The sequence below is a fragment of the Leptopilina heterotoma genome, unplaced genomic scaffold, assembly GCF_015476425.1.
Source record: "Leptopilina heterotoma isolate Lh14 unplaced genomic scaffold, ASM1547642v1 Lhet_128, whole genome shotgun sequence".
Lineage (NCBI taxonomy): Eukaryota > Metazoa > Arthropoda > Insecta > Hymenoptera > Figitidae > Leptopilina > Leptopilina heterotoma.
This window is the reverse complement of record NW_025110846.1, coordinates 236,840-260,395: the sequence shown is the minus strand read 5'-3', so window position 1 is coordinate 260,395 and position 23,556 is coordinate 236,840. Positions and strand designations below refer to the sequence as shown.

General features: G+C 26.5%; 2 protein-coding genes across 6 annotated transcripts; one reads left to right on the top strand and one right to left on the bottom strand.

The window, feature by feature from the left end:
* Nucleotides 1–215: 215 nt before the first annotated feature.
* Nucleotides 216–6,121, bottom strand: LOC122512841 (DCN1-like protein 4). Of its 3 annotated transcripts, XM_043628930.1 has the most exons (6): nt 5,584–6,121; nt 5,089–5,321; nt 4,219–4,415; nt 2,273–2,636; nt 1,638–1,845; nt 216–1,434 (listed from the first exon to the last, which is right to left on the bottom strand). In XM_043628930.1, exons 3-6 carry the CDS (start codon nt 4,338–4,340, stop codon nt 1,355–1,357), a joined length of 774 nt encoding a protein of 257 aa, XP_043484865.1. In that variant the 5' UTR covers nt 4,341–4,415; nt 5,089–5,321; nt 5,584–6,121; the 3' UTR covers nt 216–1,354. The 3 variants fall into 3 exon arrangements, with proteins under 3 accessions (XP_043484865.1, XP_043484867.1, XP_043484866.1); XM_043628932.1 differs by lacking the exons at nt 4,219–4,415; nt 5,089–5,321; nt 5,584–6,121 and adding exons at nt 2,871–2,887; nt 3,229–3,252; XM_043628931.1 differs by lacking the exons at nt 4,219–4,415; nt 5,089–5,321; nt 5,584–6,121 and adding an exon at nt 2,871–3,010.
* A 257-nt stretch (nt 6,122–6,378) lies between these two features.
* Nucleotides 6,379–23,546, top strand: LOC122512838 (synaptic functional regulator FMR1). Of its 3 annotated transcripts, XM_043628923.1 has the most exons (14): nt 6,379–6,516; nt 6,911–6,963; nt 9,351–9,501; nt 9,959–10,122; nt 10,214–10,379; nt 10,883–10,953; nt 14,195–14,342; nt 14,521–14,658; nt 15,275–15,313; nt 16,562–16,705; nt 16,865–17,075; nt 17,303–17,515; nt 18,048–18,146; nt 21,392–23,546. In XM_043628923.1, the coding sequence occupies exons 1-14, from the start codon at nt 6,466–6,468 to the stop codon at nt 21,586–21,588; spliced, it is 1,845 nt and encodes a 614-aa protein (XP_043484858.1). In that variant the 5' UTR covers nt 6,379–6,465; the 3' UTR covers nt 21,589–23,546. The 3 variants fall into 3 exon arrangements, with proteins under 3 accessions (XP_043484858.1, XP_043484859.1, XP_043484861.1); XM_043628924.1 differs by lacking the exon at nt 15,275–15,313 and having other exon boundaries at nt 6,380–6,516; XM_043628926.1 differs by lacking the exon at nt 18,048–18,146 and having other exon boundaries at nt 6,380–6,516.
* The last annotated feature ends 10 nt before the right edge of the window (nt 23,547–23,556 follow it).

Here is a 23,556-nt window from a genome sequence, read left to right as displayed (position 1 = left end):
TAGTTTAATACCAACTTTTTAAAAAGTTCTCAAGCAGGAAAAACAAGTTTCGCATATATTCTTGTAAGAAAAAATGATGCAAAAGTAATTAAAATGAAAATATATTTTAGAAAACGATTACTTACATGCACATTTTTTATAAAAGTACACAAAAATGAATAATAACTATCTAAAATTAAAAAAAAGAAAAATAGGGAACAAATTGACAAGTCAAATAATTAAATCAGTTCCGCTATATTTTCTTCCAAGTGTCTACAATAAAATTTTGAATTTCGAAACAAAAATAAAGGACCTATTACACGAAATTGGAACCGCAAAGTTTCATTTTTTTCTCAGTAATATTCATCTGACTTTCACAAAAAACTTTTCTTTTTCTACAAAGTATAACAAAGTTTGATAAAAATCCAAAACTGTTCAATTTTCACAAAAAAAAAAAAAAAAAAAAAAAAAAAAAAATAAGAGAAAGAAGAAAAGAAAAAGGTCTTCCGAAGATTTCCTAATTAATTATCACATCGTAGTTACTATACAGATCATAAGAAAACGAAAACTGACGCTCTTTTTCAAAAGAGTATTACACTATATAATTTACCTAACTGTAAGTTTCTAGTTATTGAACAGGCCTGAAATACATTTCGAGATACAAGAATTGAGCTTGCATTCCTTACACAAAAACCTTTGATTGTTTCATGTCAATGATATAATTGTATCAAATCGACTTTTGTTGTTTTTTTGTTTTGTTTGTTTGTTTCAATGTTATACAAATGTAATGAAGACCGAGCATGACTGTGTACATGAAATCTGAATTGAAAACATGTACGAGAAGCAATAATGGACAATGAATTACGTAAAAAAAATATATATATCTTTGAAAAAATGTTGCACATTTGATTACCTATTTACATATTCTCTCGGAAATGAAAAAAAATTCCGAGAACGAAGATTGCGTTTCCATTGAAAATTCTTCTAGAATACGTGCAACACTAGGTCAAAAATGATGACAATATGCAGTAATAATAATAATAATAATTAATAAAATATACATCGATAAATGCGCGACACGAACATTAAAAGTGTGGACAATACAAAGTGGATCGTAAAACACTTGATGAATTTATTACCGATAGACAAACACAAACTTTGGACACAGTCATGAATTATCTAGGTCACAAGCTATAATTATTTCCAAAAAAGAAAAGAAAATTATTAATTTGATAACAAAAGCTGTCGAAACAATTTCAAAAACGAACAAAAATTAAATTAAAACAAAGAATATATAGAAGAAGAAGAATGTTGTCGCGTTGATGGATATTTATTTTTTTTTAAAAAATTGTCCTTTCATTTTTGATTCGAAGTTTCAGCTGATACGGGTTTCCGTTGACACTATTCCTCTTTGCATTTTTAACCACTCGACGAACTCGTCAAGCATAACGGGCCCTTGAAAGAAAATTCGAAAATTTAGCATATCTTTTCACTAATAGATAAAATTTGCAACTTTTAATTAATTACAATTATTACCAATAATATAAATAATATAAATATAAAAATAAACAAGTTAAATGAGTTAAGAAGATAAAGAACGAACGAAATAAAAGTTTTAAGTCTAATAATAAAAGTCTTGAAGGATTTTTGTTACTTACAAGCCCCGTCTAAATCGTAATTAGACAAATCATGATTAATTGTCCGAGAAAATTCCAGAATGTTGCACCACTGATCCTTGTTGATAACTTTATACTTCGACTGATCAAGAAATTGTGCAAATTGAGAAAATAGGGGCCAATGCTTTCCTAAAAGTAACTGCAGCATCACTCTTGCTGTTTCCATATCCATACTTCGTTGATCCTTATCCTGAGGGCAAATTTAGCATATTTAGAAATTCTCACATTTTTTTAGATTAAATAAGTCTTCTTAATTTTTTCTATAAAAAAATATCAACATAATTCAAAATAATATTTCTGAACCTTCAAATGAACGATTTTTTTTTTATTTTCAAAAATTAATGAAACCAAATGGAAAATAATGTAAATTAATCATTTTTACTTAGTAAAGAATTTGTTTTTAATTTTTTCAAAAAAGAATACACAAATAAACAAAAATATCGTCGTTCATTTGAATGTTCGAACTTTAGAAATTTTAGAACAGAAAAGAGAAATTAAAAATAGAAATAGAAGTATTTTAAGTAGTAAATCGAATTTTCGAATAGAAAACCAATGAAAATTTGAAACTGAATGAAAAAAGAAAGAAAAAGTAACTAAAGGAAAAAAAAGTGACGTACCCTAGCAAAATCGTAAGCGTATCTGTAAATCCCCTTGAATGTAAGAGGATCATTCAGCAAATTCCTGAGACTTTCTAGTTTGTGTTGTACTTTATGAATTGAGTCGCATTGCAATTCTGAAAGACCTTTGAGCCACTCGTTCATTGTAAAGAAGCCCATTTGACGAGCGTTCATTTTGTACGCTAATACCAGCATCACTACATTTTCTGGTTCTACGGCAATATCCTCACAAAATTTTTCCATTCCATCTGGACCAAGGGTATCGGGATCGTCGGGTGTTGTATACTCCCTGAACCATGCAATGCACTTTTTTTGTGAAAATGACGTACTCGTGACATCTTCTGATTTTGAATAACGCCTAGCACTGAAATTTTCAAAAACCAAACGTCAATTTTTTCAAATTAAAATTATTAAAAATTAAAATTATTAAAAATTAAAATTATTATAAATTAAAATTATTAAAAATTAAAATTATCAAAAATTAAAATTATTAAAAATTAAAATCATTAATAATTAAAATTATTAAAAATTAAAATCATTAATAATTAAAATTATTAAAAATTATTTTTTCTACAATCATTTTGTTTGTAGTACAAACCTCTCGTCTTCCATGCACTGTCAATAAGATTAACCATAAAAACAAAATTAAAAGCGAGAATTTAAATTCAATCAACTACTTTTGAAAAATACTAATAAACTAAAAATTTAGAAAGATTTGTTAACAAAAATTGTAAAAATGATAATAATAATAATACCAATATTTTAGAATACTTTTTTCAATTTAATACTCATTAAATAACACTTGAATAAAAATGAAAATAAATTGAATAAAAAAGAACACTTGATTTATTTATAACTCAAATATACAAAATATTTATTTATACTTGATTTTATTTTTAAATTCTATTATTTACTTCAAACAAACTTTATTAAAAATTGTTTATTTTAATTATTACACAGATTAATTTTCAAGTTTGAATTTAAATAATTCTAGTTACAAAAATTACATTAAAATGATAAAAATAACATTAAATGAAACTGTCAAAAATTTTGTGTCATTGCAAGAGGGAAAAAATTCTTTTTATACGAATGTTTAACATTCACAAGCACGAGATGCAGACCAACTCAAGCACCAGAGAAGGGCAGACTAAAATTGTGAGCAGTCTATTTTGGTGAATGCTTGACTAGTGTGGGTAGGAGTACAAGAAAAGAGAAAAAGATAAAGTCGATCCTTTACTATTGTCAAGGTTACAATTAAATCATTCTCAAAAGTATTCAATCGCTTTTTCACACAATTCACCTTCTAAAATATTCAATTACAAAAATGTATTTTCTATTTATTCATATTTTTGATATTAAGAAAAAAAAATAAAAAGAATTGTTATTTTAAAATGACAGTAGCTTTCTTTAATATTTTTATTTGTAAAATTTTATATACTTTTTGATCAAGTTTTTTATTATACAACTGTTTTTGCAAATTGTATATTTTTTTACTGTTTGGAAAAATTCTGAATTTTTGAATTATTGATTGAAATATTTATCTTTAAACTACAAGTAATTTTTTTCTTACTATTTGATTTTTTACTTGTTTTTACATTTAATTTACTTTCTAGTGATGGAAAATAAAATTTAATTAATTTACCTTCTTGTGATATAGAATATAATAAACGGTTCATAATGAAAAACATTCTTTAGTATTTTTTTTCTTCATCAAATAAAGGGCAGATTAGAAAGTAGATGAATTAGATACAAAAAGATCGAAATTAAAAGAGAAAGATTAAGCAAGAAACGAAGATATTAAATGGTTTTTAAAATTATCTCTATTAGTAATTAGTGTTTTTATTCGAAAAAGAAAAATTCTTTTTTTAACTACCATAACGGACTTTGAAAAACATTTTTCCGTACAGATAGTTTTGGAGAATATAAGTAATTAGAAAGTCGCTTACTTAGAGGTATGTCTGAGTCTTTTCGACGGATGCCTTGGCATACCATCTTCCTGAGCACTAGGTGACATGTCCCTAGAATTATGATTTGTACTGGAGGGCGCTCTTCGCTTACTGCGAGGCATCCCTCCCCAACTAAAACCTAGTCTTTTACTGGCACTATAAGTTTCTTGACTACTTGACTCCTCTCTCCACCTTGGCTGTAATTAAAATTTAGCAATTAGCATCTAATGAAATAGAAAAATACATTAATGATGACAGACATACATTAATGATTCAAATAAACATTTAACAAACTAAGTAAACAAAAAAAAGATTTTTTAAATATATTTCCATAAAGTAAAATTCAAGAAATTGAAAAAATAATTTAAAGACGAATTTTAATTATACACGGATTGAACAATCATTTTTGGCGAAACATTTTTTAATCAAATTTAAAAAAATTAAATTTATAACCTAAAAATGTGTAATATTTTCTAATTTCTACATTTCATGATTAACTATCAGTTTGACATGTAATGTCGAATTGTATCAGAAATAATCAGCAATGTTTACATGCAAAAAACGATGGAAAGAAACGATATCTAAACACTAGAAATAAAGTGTCAGAAATTTATAATTTATTGCACTATCATTTTATGATAATAAAATTTACAACTCATTAAATGAAAACTGAATCTAGCAGTAAGGGTAAAGTTTTGGAAATTAAATTAAAAATCTCGCTAATCAATCAAAACAATAGCAAAAATAATTTCAATATTTGAAAAAAAATCTGAATCTGTCGGCAGCTGACACTCGTGGGAAATTTATGGATTTTTATCGAATAAACTACTGCGATTTTTTAAATATTAATTCCCAAAAGGAGTGACTTACCTGATTATTCACAGGCACGTTACTAGACAAATTGAAAGAATTTAGTAAATTTGTGATATATCCAGTTTCGTTACGGCTACTCTGGTCCCTTTGCGCCGTCTTGAAGTTGGAAACAATTGAGGTTAGGGTTAACAATTCATCATCATTTTCACGCAGTTAAATTTTCTTTTTTCAATCAGTATAATCCTTATAAAACTCGTGACTTGTATCGAAAACGTAAAGATGAATAAATTCTAAAAGAAAATTAATAATTTCAGAATAATCAGCTGACCGCGAATGAACCACACGTCTGAATTGTGAAAAAAGGGAAAGAGGGGGAAGCAAGGACAAATGATTATTGAATATCCGTGAAATGCGCGCACTTAAAAATTAATAGTTGAGAATTTAAAAAAAAACTTGACGAAAAGGACATATCAATTAATTGATAAAGAGCCACCTAATTAAATATACATACATACACACCCACCGGAAGGAAATGATAGTTGTTACTCTTACCTTTAAGTTCGTTCTTCTTTTTTCAAAATGTTTTCCAAACTTCGTCCCTCCAATTAACAAAAACTTAATATTCAATAAGAAACAGAATTATTTATTAAATAAACGTTCACTGAAAGCGTCTTTTTTATTGTCAAAAAACTATCTAAAATCACGACTAATCATTGGCTATGGCTCGGCTTCTATTATCACCACCACGAGTAATTCATGTAATTTTCGCGTAATATTTAAAAACACACAACAACTAAACAATTTCGTAATAAATTTTTCATCAGTTTAAACTCAATACACGACTAAATATAAACGAAAAAAGCTGCAAATTCGCAGCAATTTCAACACAAAGCTTGCTTGACGCTTTCTTGAAACATCAGTACAATCATGATTTAAAAATCTCAAATAACAATCTTAATCAAACAAAACTATCCAATAAAGTGTAAAATTCAATTTTGTACCAAATTATTTGTTTAACAACACACGGAAAACAACAAAATATTATTATTTATTTATAAAAAAAACAATTTCAAAACCTCCAATTGTCATTTTAATAAAGAATAATTTTCATTGGTTGAGAAAATTCGACACTAACGCCATTTGTGGACAGTTCTAGGGGAAAATTCACAAGTATGAAGCAGTGTGAAGTGAGCAAACAAAGTGTTAAGAAAACAGGTTTCTTCCAAAAACCTGTTTATTTGGAAAACTTTGCCTTGCCTTGCACTTTCCTTGCTAACTTCACGCAACTAGACATAAAATTGGACAAATAAACATTGAGCTTTTCTCCGATCACTAATGCGATTGGTGGACTGCGTTTCAGAATTGCCAACTTGATATATTGTGCTTTCGCATGTCTATATCGAGGAACCAAGGGAGCCGTCACACAAAAGCAAGATGGAGGATCTCGCAGTCGAAGTATGCGGCGAAAACGGAGCATATTATAAGGTTCGTTCTGTGAAAAGTATACAAAAAGTGGGGTAAAATAAGATCGCTGTAGATTGCCGAATCTATGGGGCGCGACACTATTATAAAATTAATGAATTGACGCTCGTACTTTGCGAAAGCGCGACACCTAAAATGTTCGGGAGGTAACGCGGCTTCCTTCGACGCCATGTCTCAATTTGACAGGGCGTGATTTTCTTTTTCGAGTTCCAATACCTTCGTCCTATCCCTTGTCCTTGTTATAGAAAATCATTCGACAATTCAATTTTCATCCTTAAATTAAAAACCCCACGTTCATGTCACAATCCCCTGGTCCATAATCTCAGACTGGTGCCATTGCACCAGTAATGCAACTCTCTTAAGTAATGACTTCAACTTTATATATTTTTCCTTTCAGGCCTTTGTCACCGATGTCTTTGAAGAAGAACTTTTGGTAGCATTTGAAAATGAGTAAGTTTTTGACAAATTTTTTTCAAAAGGAAAATATTTCTTTTTATTTTTAAAATTTTTGCACGAAGTAGCTTCTGTTAGTATAATAGAAATAGATTTTTCTTCTGCATTACTACTTTTGAATATCCGATAAATTATCTTTGGGGGTTTAATATTTTTAAATTCAAATTTAGTTATCTATATTAATTTTTTAATAAAATTGAAAGCTAAATATTTTTATGACAAAATTTTAAAAATTGACTATTATTTACGTTTTGAGTATGATTATTCCTTATATCTTTTTTTTATTAAGTATTTTACACTTGATTTAATTGGTGGTTGATAAATATTTTATGTACTACGCAAATGATTTTTATGAAGCATCATATGTCATGAAATTGTATTGATAAAATGATTTCCTAGCTTTTATTCCTTTAATTTTGTATATAGGAAATTGTTTTGAACTTGAGATTGTTATTAGAAGAGTGAAAGATTACTCCTTCCTTATGGCACAAACTGAGAGTAGTGTTACACTGATAATTTTTTTAAAAATTATTTCTTTATTCGTAGGGTGAATACACGCCGAATTTTTCTTTGTCATATCGTTTTAAAAATTTCAAGTTCTGATACAAATTCTCGTTAATTTGAAATTAGTTTTGAGAAATTAGTTTTCATGTACTAGAATATTAATTAAATAATCAAATTTTTGATATAATATCATTAATCCGCATTATTACATAATTATTCTGTCTATATTCGAAACAAGTGAAAAATCAATATTTCAAGCTGGTTCATGTGAAAATCTATTTTAATTTTTAATATATATGTGTCTGTTTAAATTACATTAAATTTGTATATAAATTTCCAATACGATCATACAGAATATTTAGAAAATAGTAATTAAACCAGGGTGTCTACTAACCGGGAATTCCGGGAAAACCGGGAAATAACCGGGAATTTTATTTGACCGGGAAAAACCGGGAATTAGCCGGGAATTTTATACCAAACCGGGAATTTTTTTACCAAAATTAAAAAAATTTTATTATTTTAATTTGTTTTTAAAAAATCACTTTATATTTCAATTTTTATAGGTATTTATACTGTTCTCCAAATTTAAGTTAGTTAAAAATAATTAATTTGATAGTAAAAAATCAATTCGACTGAAAATATGTAATTAAATTTGTTAACAAATTTCATTAGAAACTTTTTAACAAATAGAATTTTCAAAGTATTTTAATTTAATAATTGATTAATAATTGAATATTATAAAGAGTTAAATTCTAATGTATTCATGTTTCTTACTGCGAAGATTAATAATTAGCAAATTCTTTTTTAATTCCGAAAAATAAGATTGTTGTAATTTTTTAATTCTATTGTTTCAAGATAATTGAATTTTTCTAAACAAATAATTGAAATTTTTTGAAATAATTGAAATTTGTTTACATTTTTTGAAAAATAATTGAATTCTTTTAAAGAATTTTATTTAAATTTTTCGAAAATAATCAAGGGAAGTTAGTGACCGTAATTATAATTTAATTTTTAAAATTTAAAGTCCCTCTTACAGTTTTAAATCAATTTTTTGCTTCTAAAAATATTATTAAACTTCTCTTAAATTTTTATAATTTTAAATTTCTGATTAAATGTTTATTACTTATTAAGTAAATAATTAATTATTATTAATGATTATTATTTTCAAAAATTTTAATAAAATTCTTCACAAGAATTAAATTATTTTCATAAATAATAGCATTCTTTGGAAGGATTCAATTGTTTTTATAAATAGTGAAATTTTTTTGCAGAAATTCAATTATTATCAATATAATTTTAATAAAATTAAAAAATCAAAATTTCAATTATAATTATAAAGAGACAAGATTATTTTTGAAAAATTAAAAAAATTTAAAGATATATTTATTTTCGAAATCAAATTTAAATTTAAATTTAAATTTGATGAGAAAAAAAACCGGGAAAAAATTTGGATATAACCGGGAAAATCCGGGAAATAACCGGGAATTTTGTTGAACGAAAATACTAGACACCCTGTTAAACGGAAAATGTAAACACAATGATTTTTAATTTTAATAATAAATTTTGCCTTGATGTCAATTTTTCAAGAAAAGAACAAAAAGATTGTTATTGAAAAATTGCTTTTTTTATATTCCGAGAAAGATAAGTTTTATCAATTCATAACGATTCTCGTATTTTTTTTCATTTTACAAAAATTAAATTCTAAAGAACATTGAAAAAGACAGTTAATAAAATAATTGGTTTAATTTTTCGTGACAAAATTGTTACCCGAACTTTTGCACTTTTTTTTGAAATATTAAGATACTTTCTTAAATAAGATAAATTTTTCAATGGAAAAATTATTACAATTTGGATAAATTTATAAAAAATTTATTTTCCAGTTGGCAACCAGAATCAAAGTTTCCATTTGCTGAAATTCGTCTCCCCCCAAAAGATGGCCCGAAACCTGAGTTCCAGGAGAATCAGGAAATCGAAGTATTATCGCGGTCAAACGATCAGGAGGCTTGTGGATGGTGGAAGGCGATCATTAAGGTAATTAAATTAATAATAAACGAGAATTTCTTAAAATTATAAATAACTCGCGAAAAGTATTCAATTTTCATTTATTAGAAATTATATGAAAAATTGAAGAATATTAGTGAAATATTGAAAAATATTAATTAAAAATTTATTTACTGTTTTTTAAATAAAATTTGATTTGTTTCTAAATTTAATTTTATTGAGTTCTATTTAACAGCTTTAATTGAATTTATTTATCGGGTGAAATAACATATGCGCCGTGTGAAGTATTTAATAAGCATTTTCTCATCAACGCATTTCGAGCGTCTTTTTGTCGTCACTGACAGTCAATAACTAGAACATTGTTGATAATAACTGAAATATCGACATTTAATTCTAAAATAATAAATTTTCTAAATAATGTTCTAAATATTGTTATAATTGAAAATAAATTCAAAATTGTTTGAAAGTGGACTATTTTTTATTTCAGATGATCAAGGGAGGATTCCTAGTCGTTGAATATTTAGGCTGGGAATATGCATATTCTGAAATAGTTGGCAGTGAGAGATTAAGACCGAAAAACCCTAATTCACCTATCGATAAAAATACCTTTCATAAAATTGAAATCGATGTACCTGAAGACCTTCGCGAGTTGTAAGTGTTAATTTCTTTTTCGAAATTTTGATAAATATTTTCTAATAATAATTTTGTAGACAATTTTTTAAAATGATTCAAATTTCTTTAGTGCGAAAATGGATAATGTACACAAGGAATTTCAAAAGGCAATAGGGGCGGCAGTGTGCCGATATGTGCCTGAACGTGGAGTATTGCTGGCCATCTCCCGTCATGAAAATATACGTCGTCACAGCAGCATGCTCCAGGAAATGCATTTTCGAAATTTATCTCAAAAGGTAATTATAACCCAAAAAAATCATTCTTTTTTACATTTTTTATCATTCTTTTTTAAAGTTTAGGATAAATCTAACAAACAGTCAAAATAAAAGTTAGTCTAATATCTGAACAAAAATTACAATTGTCATTAAGAAATATTTTTTAATTTTAGGTTATGTTACCGAAAGCGTAAATTTAATTTAACTTTTTCATATAAAATACGAAATTATGAACTTTTGTTACTATTCTTTGTCAGAAACTTTCTTAATTAAACAGTTTGTGGGAAATTTATATTTAATTGTAGACTTTTCTTTATTTATTCCTTCTTTTATTAAAAATTTGAAAAACTCGTAAATTTTGTTTCGTAAATTTTAATTTTTTTACAAGTTCATTATACACAAAAAAAAATACATTTATTTATTTAAGAAAAATAGTTCCTAGGAATTTTTTTCCTTTGCCGATTATTTTTTAGACATTTAATCGAAAACTTTGTCTACATTTAATTGACTTTGATTTGTTGCAGGTACTTCTTTTAAAAAGAACAGAAGAAGCAGCACGACAACTTGAATCAACAAAGCTGCAAACGAGTGGAGGGTAAGTAAATTACAAAGATATTCATTTTCTCAAGGTTCTAGCGTACTGTTCTTTTTTTTATTCGTTTTTTAGTAGAAAATTAAAAACTTCCATTTCTCATTTCAACTTTTGTAAGTAAGTAACTTCTTTCATCTTATTTCTCTCTTTTCTTTTCAAAAGCGCATGATAAATTATTAATCTCTCCATGCATGCAAAATTAAAAAAAAAAATAACACGTGTATACTAACTTGAAAATTTCGTTAAATAATTTTTAACAGTTTGTTTCTTTCCTTATTAACAAAAAAAAAAAAAAAAAATGATTTAAAACCAAAGTATGCTAGAACCTTTTTTCGACTAAAATTTCGTGGTTTTCTTTTTAATCATCACCTTATCCATACACTGTCCTGAAAACCATCCTGTCTGTGGTTTGCATTTACTGGCAGAGGTGAAAGGTATCCGACAAAAAAAAAATTGTGAACTAAATATTGTTGCTTTTGTATAAATAATTTTTATTAATTCAGAATTCCTAATCGATTTGTTATGGTTTCTTTCGAGAATAATTTATAAATACAATCCTTTCTCTATGAGGAAGCAAAAGAGATTAATTTTTCCAAAGGAATTAAAAACAGTGTGGGATAAAATTAACTGAGTTAATTTTTGTTAATTTATTCGACTATGTGAGTATTTAGTTTTGAAATTTTTAGGAGAAAATTAAAAAAATAGAAATAGAAAAAAATTTTTCAGGAATAAATTGTACATAATTTTATTTTTCTCTCTCTCTCGCTCTCTATTTTTTTTCGCTTTGTAGCTTTGTGCAGATATTACTCAATATTTCCTCTTCATAATGAAATGCTGACATAATTTTGTTTGCATTCATTATTCACACGTGTCGTATGTTCAAATCTTTAATATAGTAATGCACCAGCTGCGCAGAAGAAAAATTTTGTTGAAAGCTTTCGGAGACATTTTCTTTTCGTATTATTCTAATAATTGGCATGTTTACTGTAAGTTTCTCGTCTGGAATTTTAATTTAATTCAATTTTTTCAAGATTTCTGGAAAAATAGTATTTTTTTTGTGATTGTGACGACAAAAATCAGGATATTTCTCTCTTGGGAGAATATATAAATATTTAGATCACTAATTTATAATTCTGTTAAATTCAAATTAGATAATAATTTCAAGTGCAAATTCTATTAATTCCACTAATTTCAATGGATGAGAAAAACCTTTTTAAATATAAATAAATAAAGTGCTTTCGCTTTACTTATTTTTTTCTTATTTTTGACTACTTTTACTTATTTTTCCAGTTCCTTTTTTTCTGTGGTTACTTTTGTTTACTTTCGTTTAGTTTCGTTTAGTTTCGTTTAGTTTCATTTACTTTCGTTAAATTTCTATAGTTTCGTTTAATTTCGTTTACTTACTCTTCGTGAAACTTATTTGCAGAATTTTGTCCTCTTCTATTAATTTATTACTATTGTAATTAATTACAATAAAAACCAACGCTCTGGGAAATAATGGAAGCAGTTTTTTTACTTCTTCATTTTGTTTTTCCAACTGAAAGAGACAATTGAGCAAACAGACAGAATGGCTAGGGCGTAGGATAGGGCCATCATTTAAATTGAGTTTCCCCATCAAAGTTACATCGGGATTTGTTTTTTATTTCAGCAAATTTAGATCATCAAACTTTATATATCAGCGTGTCTCAGACTATGAGGCAGGAGTGAGAACATATTCAAGGTGAGAAAATAAAAAAAGCAGCGTGGTTTAGATTTAAGTTTAGCTTATTGTTATATACAATCCACACGGCTGCATTTTCATTTTGAAAAGAAAAAGAAAAACACAAAAAGGAACATTTTTTTTAAAAAAAGGAAATTTACACTTTTTAAATAAATTAATAAAATACACTTTTTAAATAATTGCATGTTAATGCTGTGTAGTACAGTTATAAATATACATGCTTCAAGACACATTCGTATACACAAAAGTATGTTGATTCTGTTTTTTTTTTTTTATAATATTTTAATTACTTGCTCTGTAGTATAATGTATTTGAACGAAATAGTGGCTGGTGCAATTTAGTACTAGATCAATAGCACATTTTTTTTTAATATTTGTGTATTTTTATTTATTATTTTTATTCATTATTTTTAATTATTTTTATTTACATAAAAACTTTTTTTTTGCATTGTTACGTAGAATAAAAAATTTATTTTTTCTCATCACTTGAGAAATTTATTTGTTTTTTTTTTCATTTGAACAGTTACATAAAAATTAGCCTGCCAATGTTTGAGAAACACTGATATATTTTTCGTCCTTTTTCGTCTTTTGTATATATGCAAATTTATGAAAAGAAAGAAAAAAACGGTGGCTCTATTCTTTATGTCTTTTGGGGGAAAAAAATTTTTGAATTCTCTTTTTGTTGTCGATTTTCCTGGCCTGAAATTATTCCTCAAGTAAGTTTTTAGTCTAGGTTATTATTGATTTACACATTAATGGGGACAGATTTTTGCTCAATTGTTGTCGATTGTGTGACAATATGTTGCAGAATGTATCCCAGTTGACGAATAGAAGTAGATACATGTGTTGAAATAATTTATCGATCACGCGTGTTCGGCTTTTTTGTCCTTTCGGAAAATTTAGAAAACTATTTTTATTATTTTTAGAGTTAATAATACATTTTCCCTTTCAATTTAGGTTTGTTTATTTTTTTGAGAATTATTCTGGTTTTGATCGATTATTCAGTTTCTAATTATTTATTTAGTATTAAATTAGTAAACTAGTAAATTCGTGAAATTGGTTATTAAATTGATATGTTGGAAATATTTGTTGAAATATTGTAAAATTGTTAGTGTTTTTGCATTTTTCTGTATTTTTTTGTAATTTCTGTATTTTTTTATATTTTCTGTATTTTTTCGTATTTTCTGTATTTTTTTGTATTTTCTGTATTTTATGGAATTTTCTGTATTTTTTTATTTACAAGAGAATGGGAGAAATTTTCTTTTATTAAAAAGTAAACTTATTAGTATATTATTTGCATGAGCATTTGGATTTATTTCAGCAAAATTGCTTGATTAATTTCTTAATTCATTCGCTTAATGTCTTAATTCACTTGTTCAATATTTCATTCCATTCTTTATTTATCAAATAATTTATTATATTCAGTAAATGCAATATTCAAAATTATTGTTGAAAATACTTTTTTCGTTTTCTGTTCGGATATTCTCTGAATTTGATTTTAATTTCCCATTATTTTTATGTTTAGGTACACTGATGAGTTCAACGTTCGAGAAGACTTAATGGGCCTAGCTATTGGAGCTCACGGAGCAAATATTCAGCAAGCCAGAAAAGTTGATGGAATTACAAACATAGAATTAGAGGAAAATTCATGCACATTTAAAATTTACGGAGAGGTGAGAAAAATCCAATTTAAATCACTTACAATTTCTTTTTTCTTTTTAGTAGTTTATTTGTCGAAATTTATTATTATTTTTGTTCGCAGTTTTTGCAAAGAGAAAAACTAATTTGATTTTATTATAAACGAAATTTTTAAGAGAAGAGAGTAATAAGATATTTTTAATTACCTTACAGACGCACGAAGCTGTAAAAAAGGCACGTTCTATGTTAGAATATAGCGAAGAATCGATTCAGGTACCAAGGGTTCTTGTTGGGAAGGTGATTGGAAAGAATGGTCGTATCATTCAAGAAATTGTCGATAAAAGTGGCGTAGTAAGTACAAAGTTTTGTTAGTTTTATTTGCAGTATTCTCAGTTTTTTATTTTTTTTCCAAACAAAATTATTTGAAATTTGTTTTTTTAACTATGTAAATAAAAAAAAATAATTCGGAATTAATAATTATAATTATAATAATAAGTAATTAATTATTATTATTATTATATGTTTGAATATTATTGATGTAGGGTTAATTATTAATCGAAACCATGTTATTAAAAGAATTTTTTTGGTGAACTAACAAAATTAAAATTTTTTAATCTTTCTTTCGTTATTAAAACATTTTGTTTGAACTTTCTAAAATTTCATGCTTTTATATCAAATCATTTATTTATTAATTAACTTGTGAATAATGCTGAAACAAGCTGCTTTATTAAAGACAAAAAAAAAAGATTTCGCAAAAATTTCTGTAAAGGATCTTTTGAGGGTAGTTTAAAAAGTATAGGGTTTTGAAAAAGAAAACAAAATGAAAAATGAAAGAAAACAAAATTGAGAATAACCCTTTTATTTTATTATAATTTCTTATGTTAAAGAGATTGATTGTTCGAGTGAAAGTTAAAATTTTTAGGGGGTTATTTTGTGTGTGATATACTTCATTCTTTGTTCTCGGTAGATAACATCTGGCTCGAGTGGGAATGTACATACTGATAGAGTAAGTATGTTACCTAAATACTCTATGTGCCATAATTTCATGAGCATTGACTAAAGCACAGAATGAAAACTTAAGACTAAAAATTAAAAAATAATTATTAACGTCAAGATGTATATTTTGTATTTTGAGAAAAAATTTCCAAATCTTGTTTATTCAAAGAAAATTTGTACCTAAAGCTTTATTAAATTTTTTGAAAAAGTTATTTAAAAATTATCTTTTTTCAATCTTACGTTTATTTTTTTTGCTTTAGTCTCATCATCCGTTTTTAGTATACACTTGAAAAACTTAAGTCAAGCTTGATGGTAAATATCACATAACCACTCGGGCCAGCTTTATATATATATATTAAAAGAAAAAAAATCTCATTAGCATTTGAATTTAATCGAATTATTTATTTTTAGGGATAATTGACAATTATTTATTTTACATGATAACTTTCATTCGAATTCTAAATTTTTTTTGTATGGAGTAAACATGTCACAGTGCTTGCTTCACTTGCATTGTTTCTTAATAAAACTATTTTTTATTTTTTAAAAAGGTCCCGTGGTTCTTTTCATATTTTCATCTTAAAAAAATTATTGAGTTTGGTTTAAGTAAGAATTGATTCGATTTTCTTTTTAAAAGTTAAAATTATATCAATTCTTGCGTTTTTCTTTCTATAAATTATAATTTAGCATATAGAAGTAATTTTTTTTTACTGTTTATATAATACACCTAGATTATTTATAAGTTTTTATTGGATAAATATTTTTTTAATTGAATATTTTAACTTTGAATATTTTTTAACCATTTCTAATTTTTAAGTAAATTCATTTTTGGTTTAAGGATTTTTATTGAACCCAGTTTACTGGATCTTGTAAAATTAAGAAGAATTTATAGTTTTTAAAATACATGTTTAAATTGAAAATGTGATAGTTTCGATTTAAATGTAAATTTTTAAAACAGTTTGAAAAATTGTGTGATCATTGCATGAAAATTCTTGGTTAAAAATATCGAATTATATTTTTGATACTTCTTTTCAGCAATAATGAATGTTTTTTCATTTAGAGAAAAAAAAAACGGGAAATGGAAAAAAATTTAAATTTAACATTTAAAGAATTATTAAATTAAAAAAAAGAATAAATTTTAAATTAAAATTTTAATATTTAACATTATTTTCTCTAGAAAACGAGAGATCATCGACATTTTTGATGAGAATGAATTTTAATGAATTGTTTAGTAACAGTTTGGATTGTTTATGTGTTTAAGGTACGAGTTAAAATTGAAGGAGACAATGAACCTCAACCGACTATTCCGAGGGAAGAGGGTCAAGTGCCCTTCGTTTTTGTTGGTACAGTTGAAAGCATTGCAAATGCTAAGGTTTTATTGGAGTACCATTTAGCTCATTTAAAGGTAAAGTTAATTATTTATGTCGCAAATATTAATATTTTGATTGTAATTCAAATTATTTTATTTCATGAATTTATTCACGATTTTATTAATTATTTAAAGAATCTATCTAAAAACTCGATTTAATTAGTCAGTTTAAACATAATTATTTTTTTTTTGCAGGAAGTAGAACAACTTCGGCAAGAGAAACTTGAAATTGACCAACAATTGAGAAATATGCATGGAGCCACAACTGGTCCAATGCCCAATTTCCCTCCCGTGAGGCGAGGAATGTCAGCGGGGCCTGAAGAAGGCGGCGGAGGTCGTGGAGGCCGAGGTGGTCAGGGAGGCAGGGGTCGCGGTCGAGGAAGAGCTCCTCCGAGACACAATACTGGTAATTAGAAAAAACAATATTTTAGTCAAGTAGAAGCTACTAGGTTTCAAATTCAAAATTTTCAGGGTCAGGGAAAAAGTCAAAATTTAGTCTGGAAATCAGGGAAAAACAAAACTAAATTTTTGTGGCAACCCTGTTCTTATAAATGAATCAAAAATCGAATCTATATTAATAAGGAAGATAATCATTTTGAAATGGCAATAATTAACAATTTAATATTATTTCAGGTATGCGTCGGGATAATATGGATGGAAATGATGATCGTATTCGGGATCTCCCACCACGAGGGGGACACCAAGGAGGTTTAGGAAACTCAAGCTACGGTGGACGACAGGGTAGACCTTCAAATCAACGCAGAGATCGCAGGGACGATCGTCGACGAACGACAGACGACCAGGATACAGTTCTTGACAGTCAAGATGTCGCGATTATCGATAGAGGTAAATACAATTTACATATATACATATTTCACGAAATCCTGAATAACTCACGTTTTTCCGATTGTCCGTACTTTAAATCAGACGAAAAATGAAGTGCGATTGAGAATGAATTTTCTGTCTGTCCGTGTTTTTGAAATTGCTCAGAAAATGAAGTGCGATTGGTAATGAAAGGCAACCTTTTTTGTTATTCATTTGTTTTTCAATCGTAAAATGTGAGTATAATGAGAGTAAATGAAGATTGCAGTGAAGAGAGTGAAAAAGAAAGAAGGAAAGAAAGAAAGAAGAAAGGAAGAATGAGAGAGAAAGTGGCTCATTGGGACGCTTTGCGAATGGTATTTTGGGAAAGCAAAGCAAACACTTGTGACCATCTAACATACTGTTTAATCGTCTCATTGAATAACTCAATGCACGCTACTAACTCCGATATCATAATAATATAATCTACTGCTAAGAACACTTAAAACTGAATTCGACATTGACAAACAATTGCGATATGTTGAACGGATGGTCACAATGGTTTGTGTGTGCGTAGAATCAGTATCAAGTGTGGAAGGCGGACCTAAGAGCACAAACCGAAGACGACCGCGCCGATTTAGACATCGCAGTTCCACTCCTACGTCTGTTTCGAAAGGTAATATTTTCAAGCAGAAATAACCAAGAACAGGGTTGCCACAGGTTAGAGAAATCAGGGAATTCGGGGACAAGTCAGGGGAATCAGGGAAAAGTCAGGGATTTTTTTTAAAAGTACTGGAAAAAATTAAATGTTTAGAATTTATAAGAAAATTATGAATTTTTGTGTCTTTTTGTTTGCCTCATAAAGTATGAAATTATCACGAATTTTAACAAAAACCTTCAATTTTTTCTATTTCTGACAATAACTTAATTATATTGAAGAACTGTTATAAAGCTATTACTTATAAATCATTTAATGAAGTATTTTTTTTTAAAATATTTTAATTTCAATTCTGTTAAATTTAGTTCCAATTTTAAAAATTTTAACGCAATTCTTTGAAAGTATTCAACTAAATCTTAATAAATATCAAAATTATTTTCAAAAATTCAATTATTTTTAAAAAAATCCTGGTTAATATTTCAATTATCTTTATAAATAGCAACATTCTTAGCCGAAATTCAATTATATTAAGAACATTTTTATAAAACTCTTGGCAAAATTCAATTATTTTCATAAATAATAATTTTCATCACAAGAATTCAATTATTTTCAAAAAATCTAAAACAAAATTGTCAACATTTCAATTATCTTTATAAATGAATAGCAAAATTCAATTATTTTTAGGAATTTTAATAAAATTCAATGCAAAATTCAATTATTTTCATAAATAATCACAAGAATTCACAAGAAAAAAAATAGTTGAAAAATAAAATAATAAAATTCAATTATTTTTAAAATTTTAATAAAATTCATGGAAAAATTTCAATTATTTTCACAAATTTTTTCTTATTTAATGATTTTCAATATTCTACGATTTTAATAAAATTTCTCGAAAGAATTTCATTATTAAACAAAAATTTTGATAATATTCTACACAAATATTCAATTATTTTCCAAAAAAATAAAAATTATACTGGAATTTATTATTTAAACTTGAATACCTATGCTTAAATTTTTTCGAAAAAAATCAATTGTTTGAAACTTTTTTTTTAAATTCTTCGCAATAATTCAATTATTTTTACATAATACAATTTAAAATGAATTCCTCGAAAAATGTAATTATTTTCAAACAATTTTTGCAAGAATTCAATTATATTTCCAGGGTTGCTACAGAACCTGGAAAACCTGGAAAAGCCAGGAATTTTTAAAAAAATGTCTGGAATACCTGGAAAAGTTAGGGATTTTTTAAAAAAAGGTCTGGAATACCTGGAAATGTCATGGAAATTTGAAATGCCTGGAATTTTATTCCACTTAATATTTTTTACTACATTTTTTCTTTTAAAAAATGATGTCCTGGAATTCCTGGAAATATCCTGAAATATCCTTGAATTTTCCATATTTTGCTTTTAAATATTCAATAATTTAAAACACCCTGTCTGTGCTTTAATAATCAAATAGAGATAATCTAACGTGAATATTTTTATAATACAGAAAAATTCTAATTTATTATTATTAGGCCAATTTTTCTTCAAAAATTGCTCTAATTTATAATGTTCAAAAGGTGACCTGAAAATTTATCAGATTTGTTACTGGAAAACCTGGAAAAGTCATGGAAATTTAAAAATAAAAACAGACTTCTGTAGCAACCCTGATTTCACAAATAATGAAATTCTTCGCTGAAATTCAAATATTTTCAAAGTTTAGTATTTTAATAAAAATTCTCAAAATAATTCATTTATTTAAAAAGATTTTTATAAGATTCATCTCAAGAATTCAATTATTTTAATAAACAAAAAAACTCTTCTCAGAAAATCAATTATTTAAAAAAATTTTTAAAAATTCCTTGGCAAAATTTCAATTATTTTCAAAAATTGTAATAAAATTCTTGTCAAAATTTCAATTCTTTTAAAAAATTGTAATAAAATTCTTGACAAAATTTCAATTATTTTCAAAAATTTTTCTGAATTAAATCAATGATTTTTAACATCTACTGTTTTAATAAAGTTTCCCAAAGAATTCAATTATTTAATAAAATTTTACGCTAACATTTAATTATTTTCATAAATAATAAAAATTCCAGGCGAATTCAATTATTTTCAATACAATTTAAATCAAATTCCTTGGAAAATGTAATTATTCTTAAAAATTTTATTAAAATTCGTCAAAAGTATTCAATAATTTAAGAATTTATTGATTAAATTCTTTATGAAAATTCAATTTTAAGAAACATTCAATTATTCAATAAATTATCTATGTTTGTATTTAAATAATTGAAAATTCTCGTAGTATTTTCTAATAAAAATTGATTTAAAAATTAATTTCAGATAAAGTTTTAGATAAGAATTGAATTTTACTGAATTTACTAATAATTGCAATTTTTAGAAATAATTGAATTTTGTAAAGGTTTTAATTTAAAATCTTTGAATATTTGAATTTTTTACACTTTTAATTAAAAATTTTTTGGAACTAATTTTCTTCAAAATGGTTAATCGAAATTTTTGAAAATTATTTCAAGTAAATTGAATTGTAAACAAATGGATTTGAAAATTATCATGAAGAATTTTTTCAAAAATTGTTAAAAATAATTAATAATGAAGAATTTTATTTAAAAGTTGTAGAAAATAATAATTGAATTGAAATTATGAAAATAATTTTGAAGGAGTTACAGTAATAATTCTAGCGCTCTTCAGTTCTAGGAACATTCTTAATAAATAAATAATTAATAATATTCTTATAATATATCACTCGGTTATCTTTAATTATTATAAAACATGGATCACTCCGAGTCTTCGACTCGGACTGCTCAATTTCTTCATGTTTTGCATTAATATTTTCATCAGTTATTGAATTTTAATCTTCTGAAAAATTTTAATTCTTATGGAAAAATAATAACGATTAAATATTTATGTATTTGAAAATGAAGTTATTGATGTTTTCGAATAATTTTACAATAAAGGAAATTCGTAAATAAATGTAATAGAACATTTTTTTTTGAGTATTTAATAATTTTTAGAGTGAATCAGAATTTTCTTTAGGGTTAGGGAAAAAGTCTGGAAATCAGGTAGAAAAGTCAGGGAAAAACAAAATTAAATTTTTGTGGCAACCCTGAAGAATGAACCATTCTTTAAATTTATTTTTACTATTTTCAAATTCCTCCGTGCGTCTTTTATTAACAGATTAAAAAACAAATTATCAGGAAACTATGGAGAAGAATTTATAATCCACAAAGAAATATTTTTTGACAAATCAATAATTTATTTTAGGTGGTAATGCGGGTCCAGGTGAACACGGCCAGGGGAATATAACCAGTAAGGAGGGAACACCCTCAAATGACATAACGACATCAAACAACAGTTCTCAGGGCGGTCCCAAGGGACAACGTGAGCAACGCACTCGTAATCCTCGCATCCAGTCAGGCAACAAGCCAAAAGAGACTCTGGTTAATGGCACCAGTGGCTAAAACAAAAAAGAAGAAAAAAATTTACAAAAATAACAAAATCGCAGATTACGAATTTTCCACGAACGTAAGACTATACAAAAAAAAAGAAAAAATAACCCGAAGAATTTTTTCGTACAATCAACATCTTAAATGTACGCAACATGACGCTAAATCCCCTTAAAACCCCCTCATAAAGGACTTCACGATTATGGAACGCGACATGATTTTTAGTCTATGCTCGTTGTTAAGACTGTTTGCTACCGATAAGAATTATGACACTTGTTTAAGAAAAAAAAAATCGTCATTCTCCTTAAAAAATGAAAAACTAAAAAAAAAAATGAAAAAAAAATCATTTAAGGACACGTATAAATATCCATGCATGGTTTAGTTTAAAAAAAAATGATAGTCATTACACTATCATTAATTTGATATATGGACACATTCATTGGGAGGTAGTTAACAGCACAATTTGATAATGAGAATAATTCCCCCTCCCTTCCCCGGTCCCCCTGATTGTGAAACTGTGCCTCATTTTTATACCGAGCTCCTAAACTTATCCGACAGCGCTTTGGATGTGTACCATTTAAAAAAAAACACGTACCAACGCCAAATCGTTTGTTCACTTTCAACGATCCAATAATAATAAGAAAAAAAAAAGAAAAAAAAGCTCTTAAACGTTGGCTGCTTGTAAACGCTAAATTTGAACGATCTTTTGTTTTATTTTGCTAATTATTCTCTATGAAACTTGACTCCAGAGAAAAAAGTACTCTAGACTGATTAATATATTGGTACTTAGAAAACTTACCGTTCAAATTTGATTTTTCGAACAAGCAGCAAACTTAAGAGGTTGTCAAAGACTCTCAAAGGTGATGCCTAATTTGTTTGTTATCCCTTTGGTTTTTATTTTGTTTTTATTCTTTTTGGGGAAAAATAACTACGTATTCGTTTAATGCAATTGACGAAAAAAAGAAGAAGAAGAAGAAGAATGGTGAAACTGAGTGGATTTAATTAAACGTTAAAACGGCAGCTGTGACAATTTCCCAGATTTAAAATATTCCCAATGATGTTCCTTTTTTTATTTACTTCACAATTTTTTGAGTTTCTTTTTTTTCTTTGATTTACTACTCTTAGAGTTACTTAACAAGTCTAGATTTTTATGTTTCAATAATTGAGTGCTAATTAATAATTGTACTACCATGAAGAGCGCTAAAACTGGCTTATTTTATTTTCTTTCTTGAAAAAAAATTTTTTATTCACATTACACACACTTAAGTGTGCACTCGTAATATGATCGTTTCTTTTTTTTATTATTCCCAATTATTACACTTTTTCACTAATTTAGTTGCATTTTTTCTGTAACTATGATATAATCCAATTATAACGAATAATAGATTTCTTTTTTAATATACAATTCGTTTTTGCATTGTTTCACAATGATTTATATATGAAAAAAAACGGTAAACGTATACTTAGTAATACCAATGTATGATGTGCCAGAGAGAAGGAATGATACATGTTTTATGATATCTAGCTGAAGTGCAGAACTTAGCTCATACCTTTATTACTATAATACTACTTAGTCAAAAAAAAAAAAAAAAAATGTGGATGTCTGAACAAATAAACTAGCTTTACTATACTAAGCTATTAAATAGATACGATAAGCGGTTTTAAATTGATTTGATCGATTTAAAACTGACGAGTCTTTTCTTCCGGATATGACAACAACTTAATTGACGTGTCTTTTGTGAATCAAAGTGCAAAGTTTTTTTTTTTTTTAAAAAAAAGGAAAAAGAAAAGCAGAAAATGATTCAATGTAAAACTTAATGACACATACCAATTGCTGTCGTAACATCAATGGTAAAAAAAAATTGTGACAGCCAAAAAAAAAAACTGAGATATCCCCCAACTTGCTTGTTTCAGATACATTTGTATTGATTGCAATTTGTGCATAATTTAAGAATAAAACATTTCTGTACATAGATTCATCTT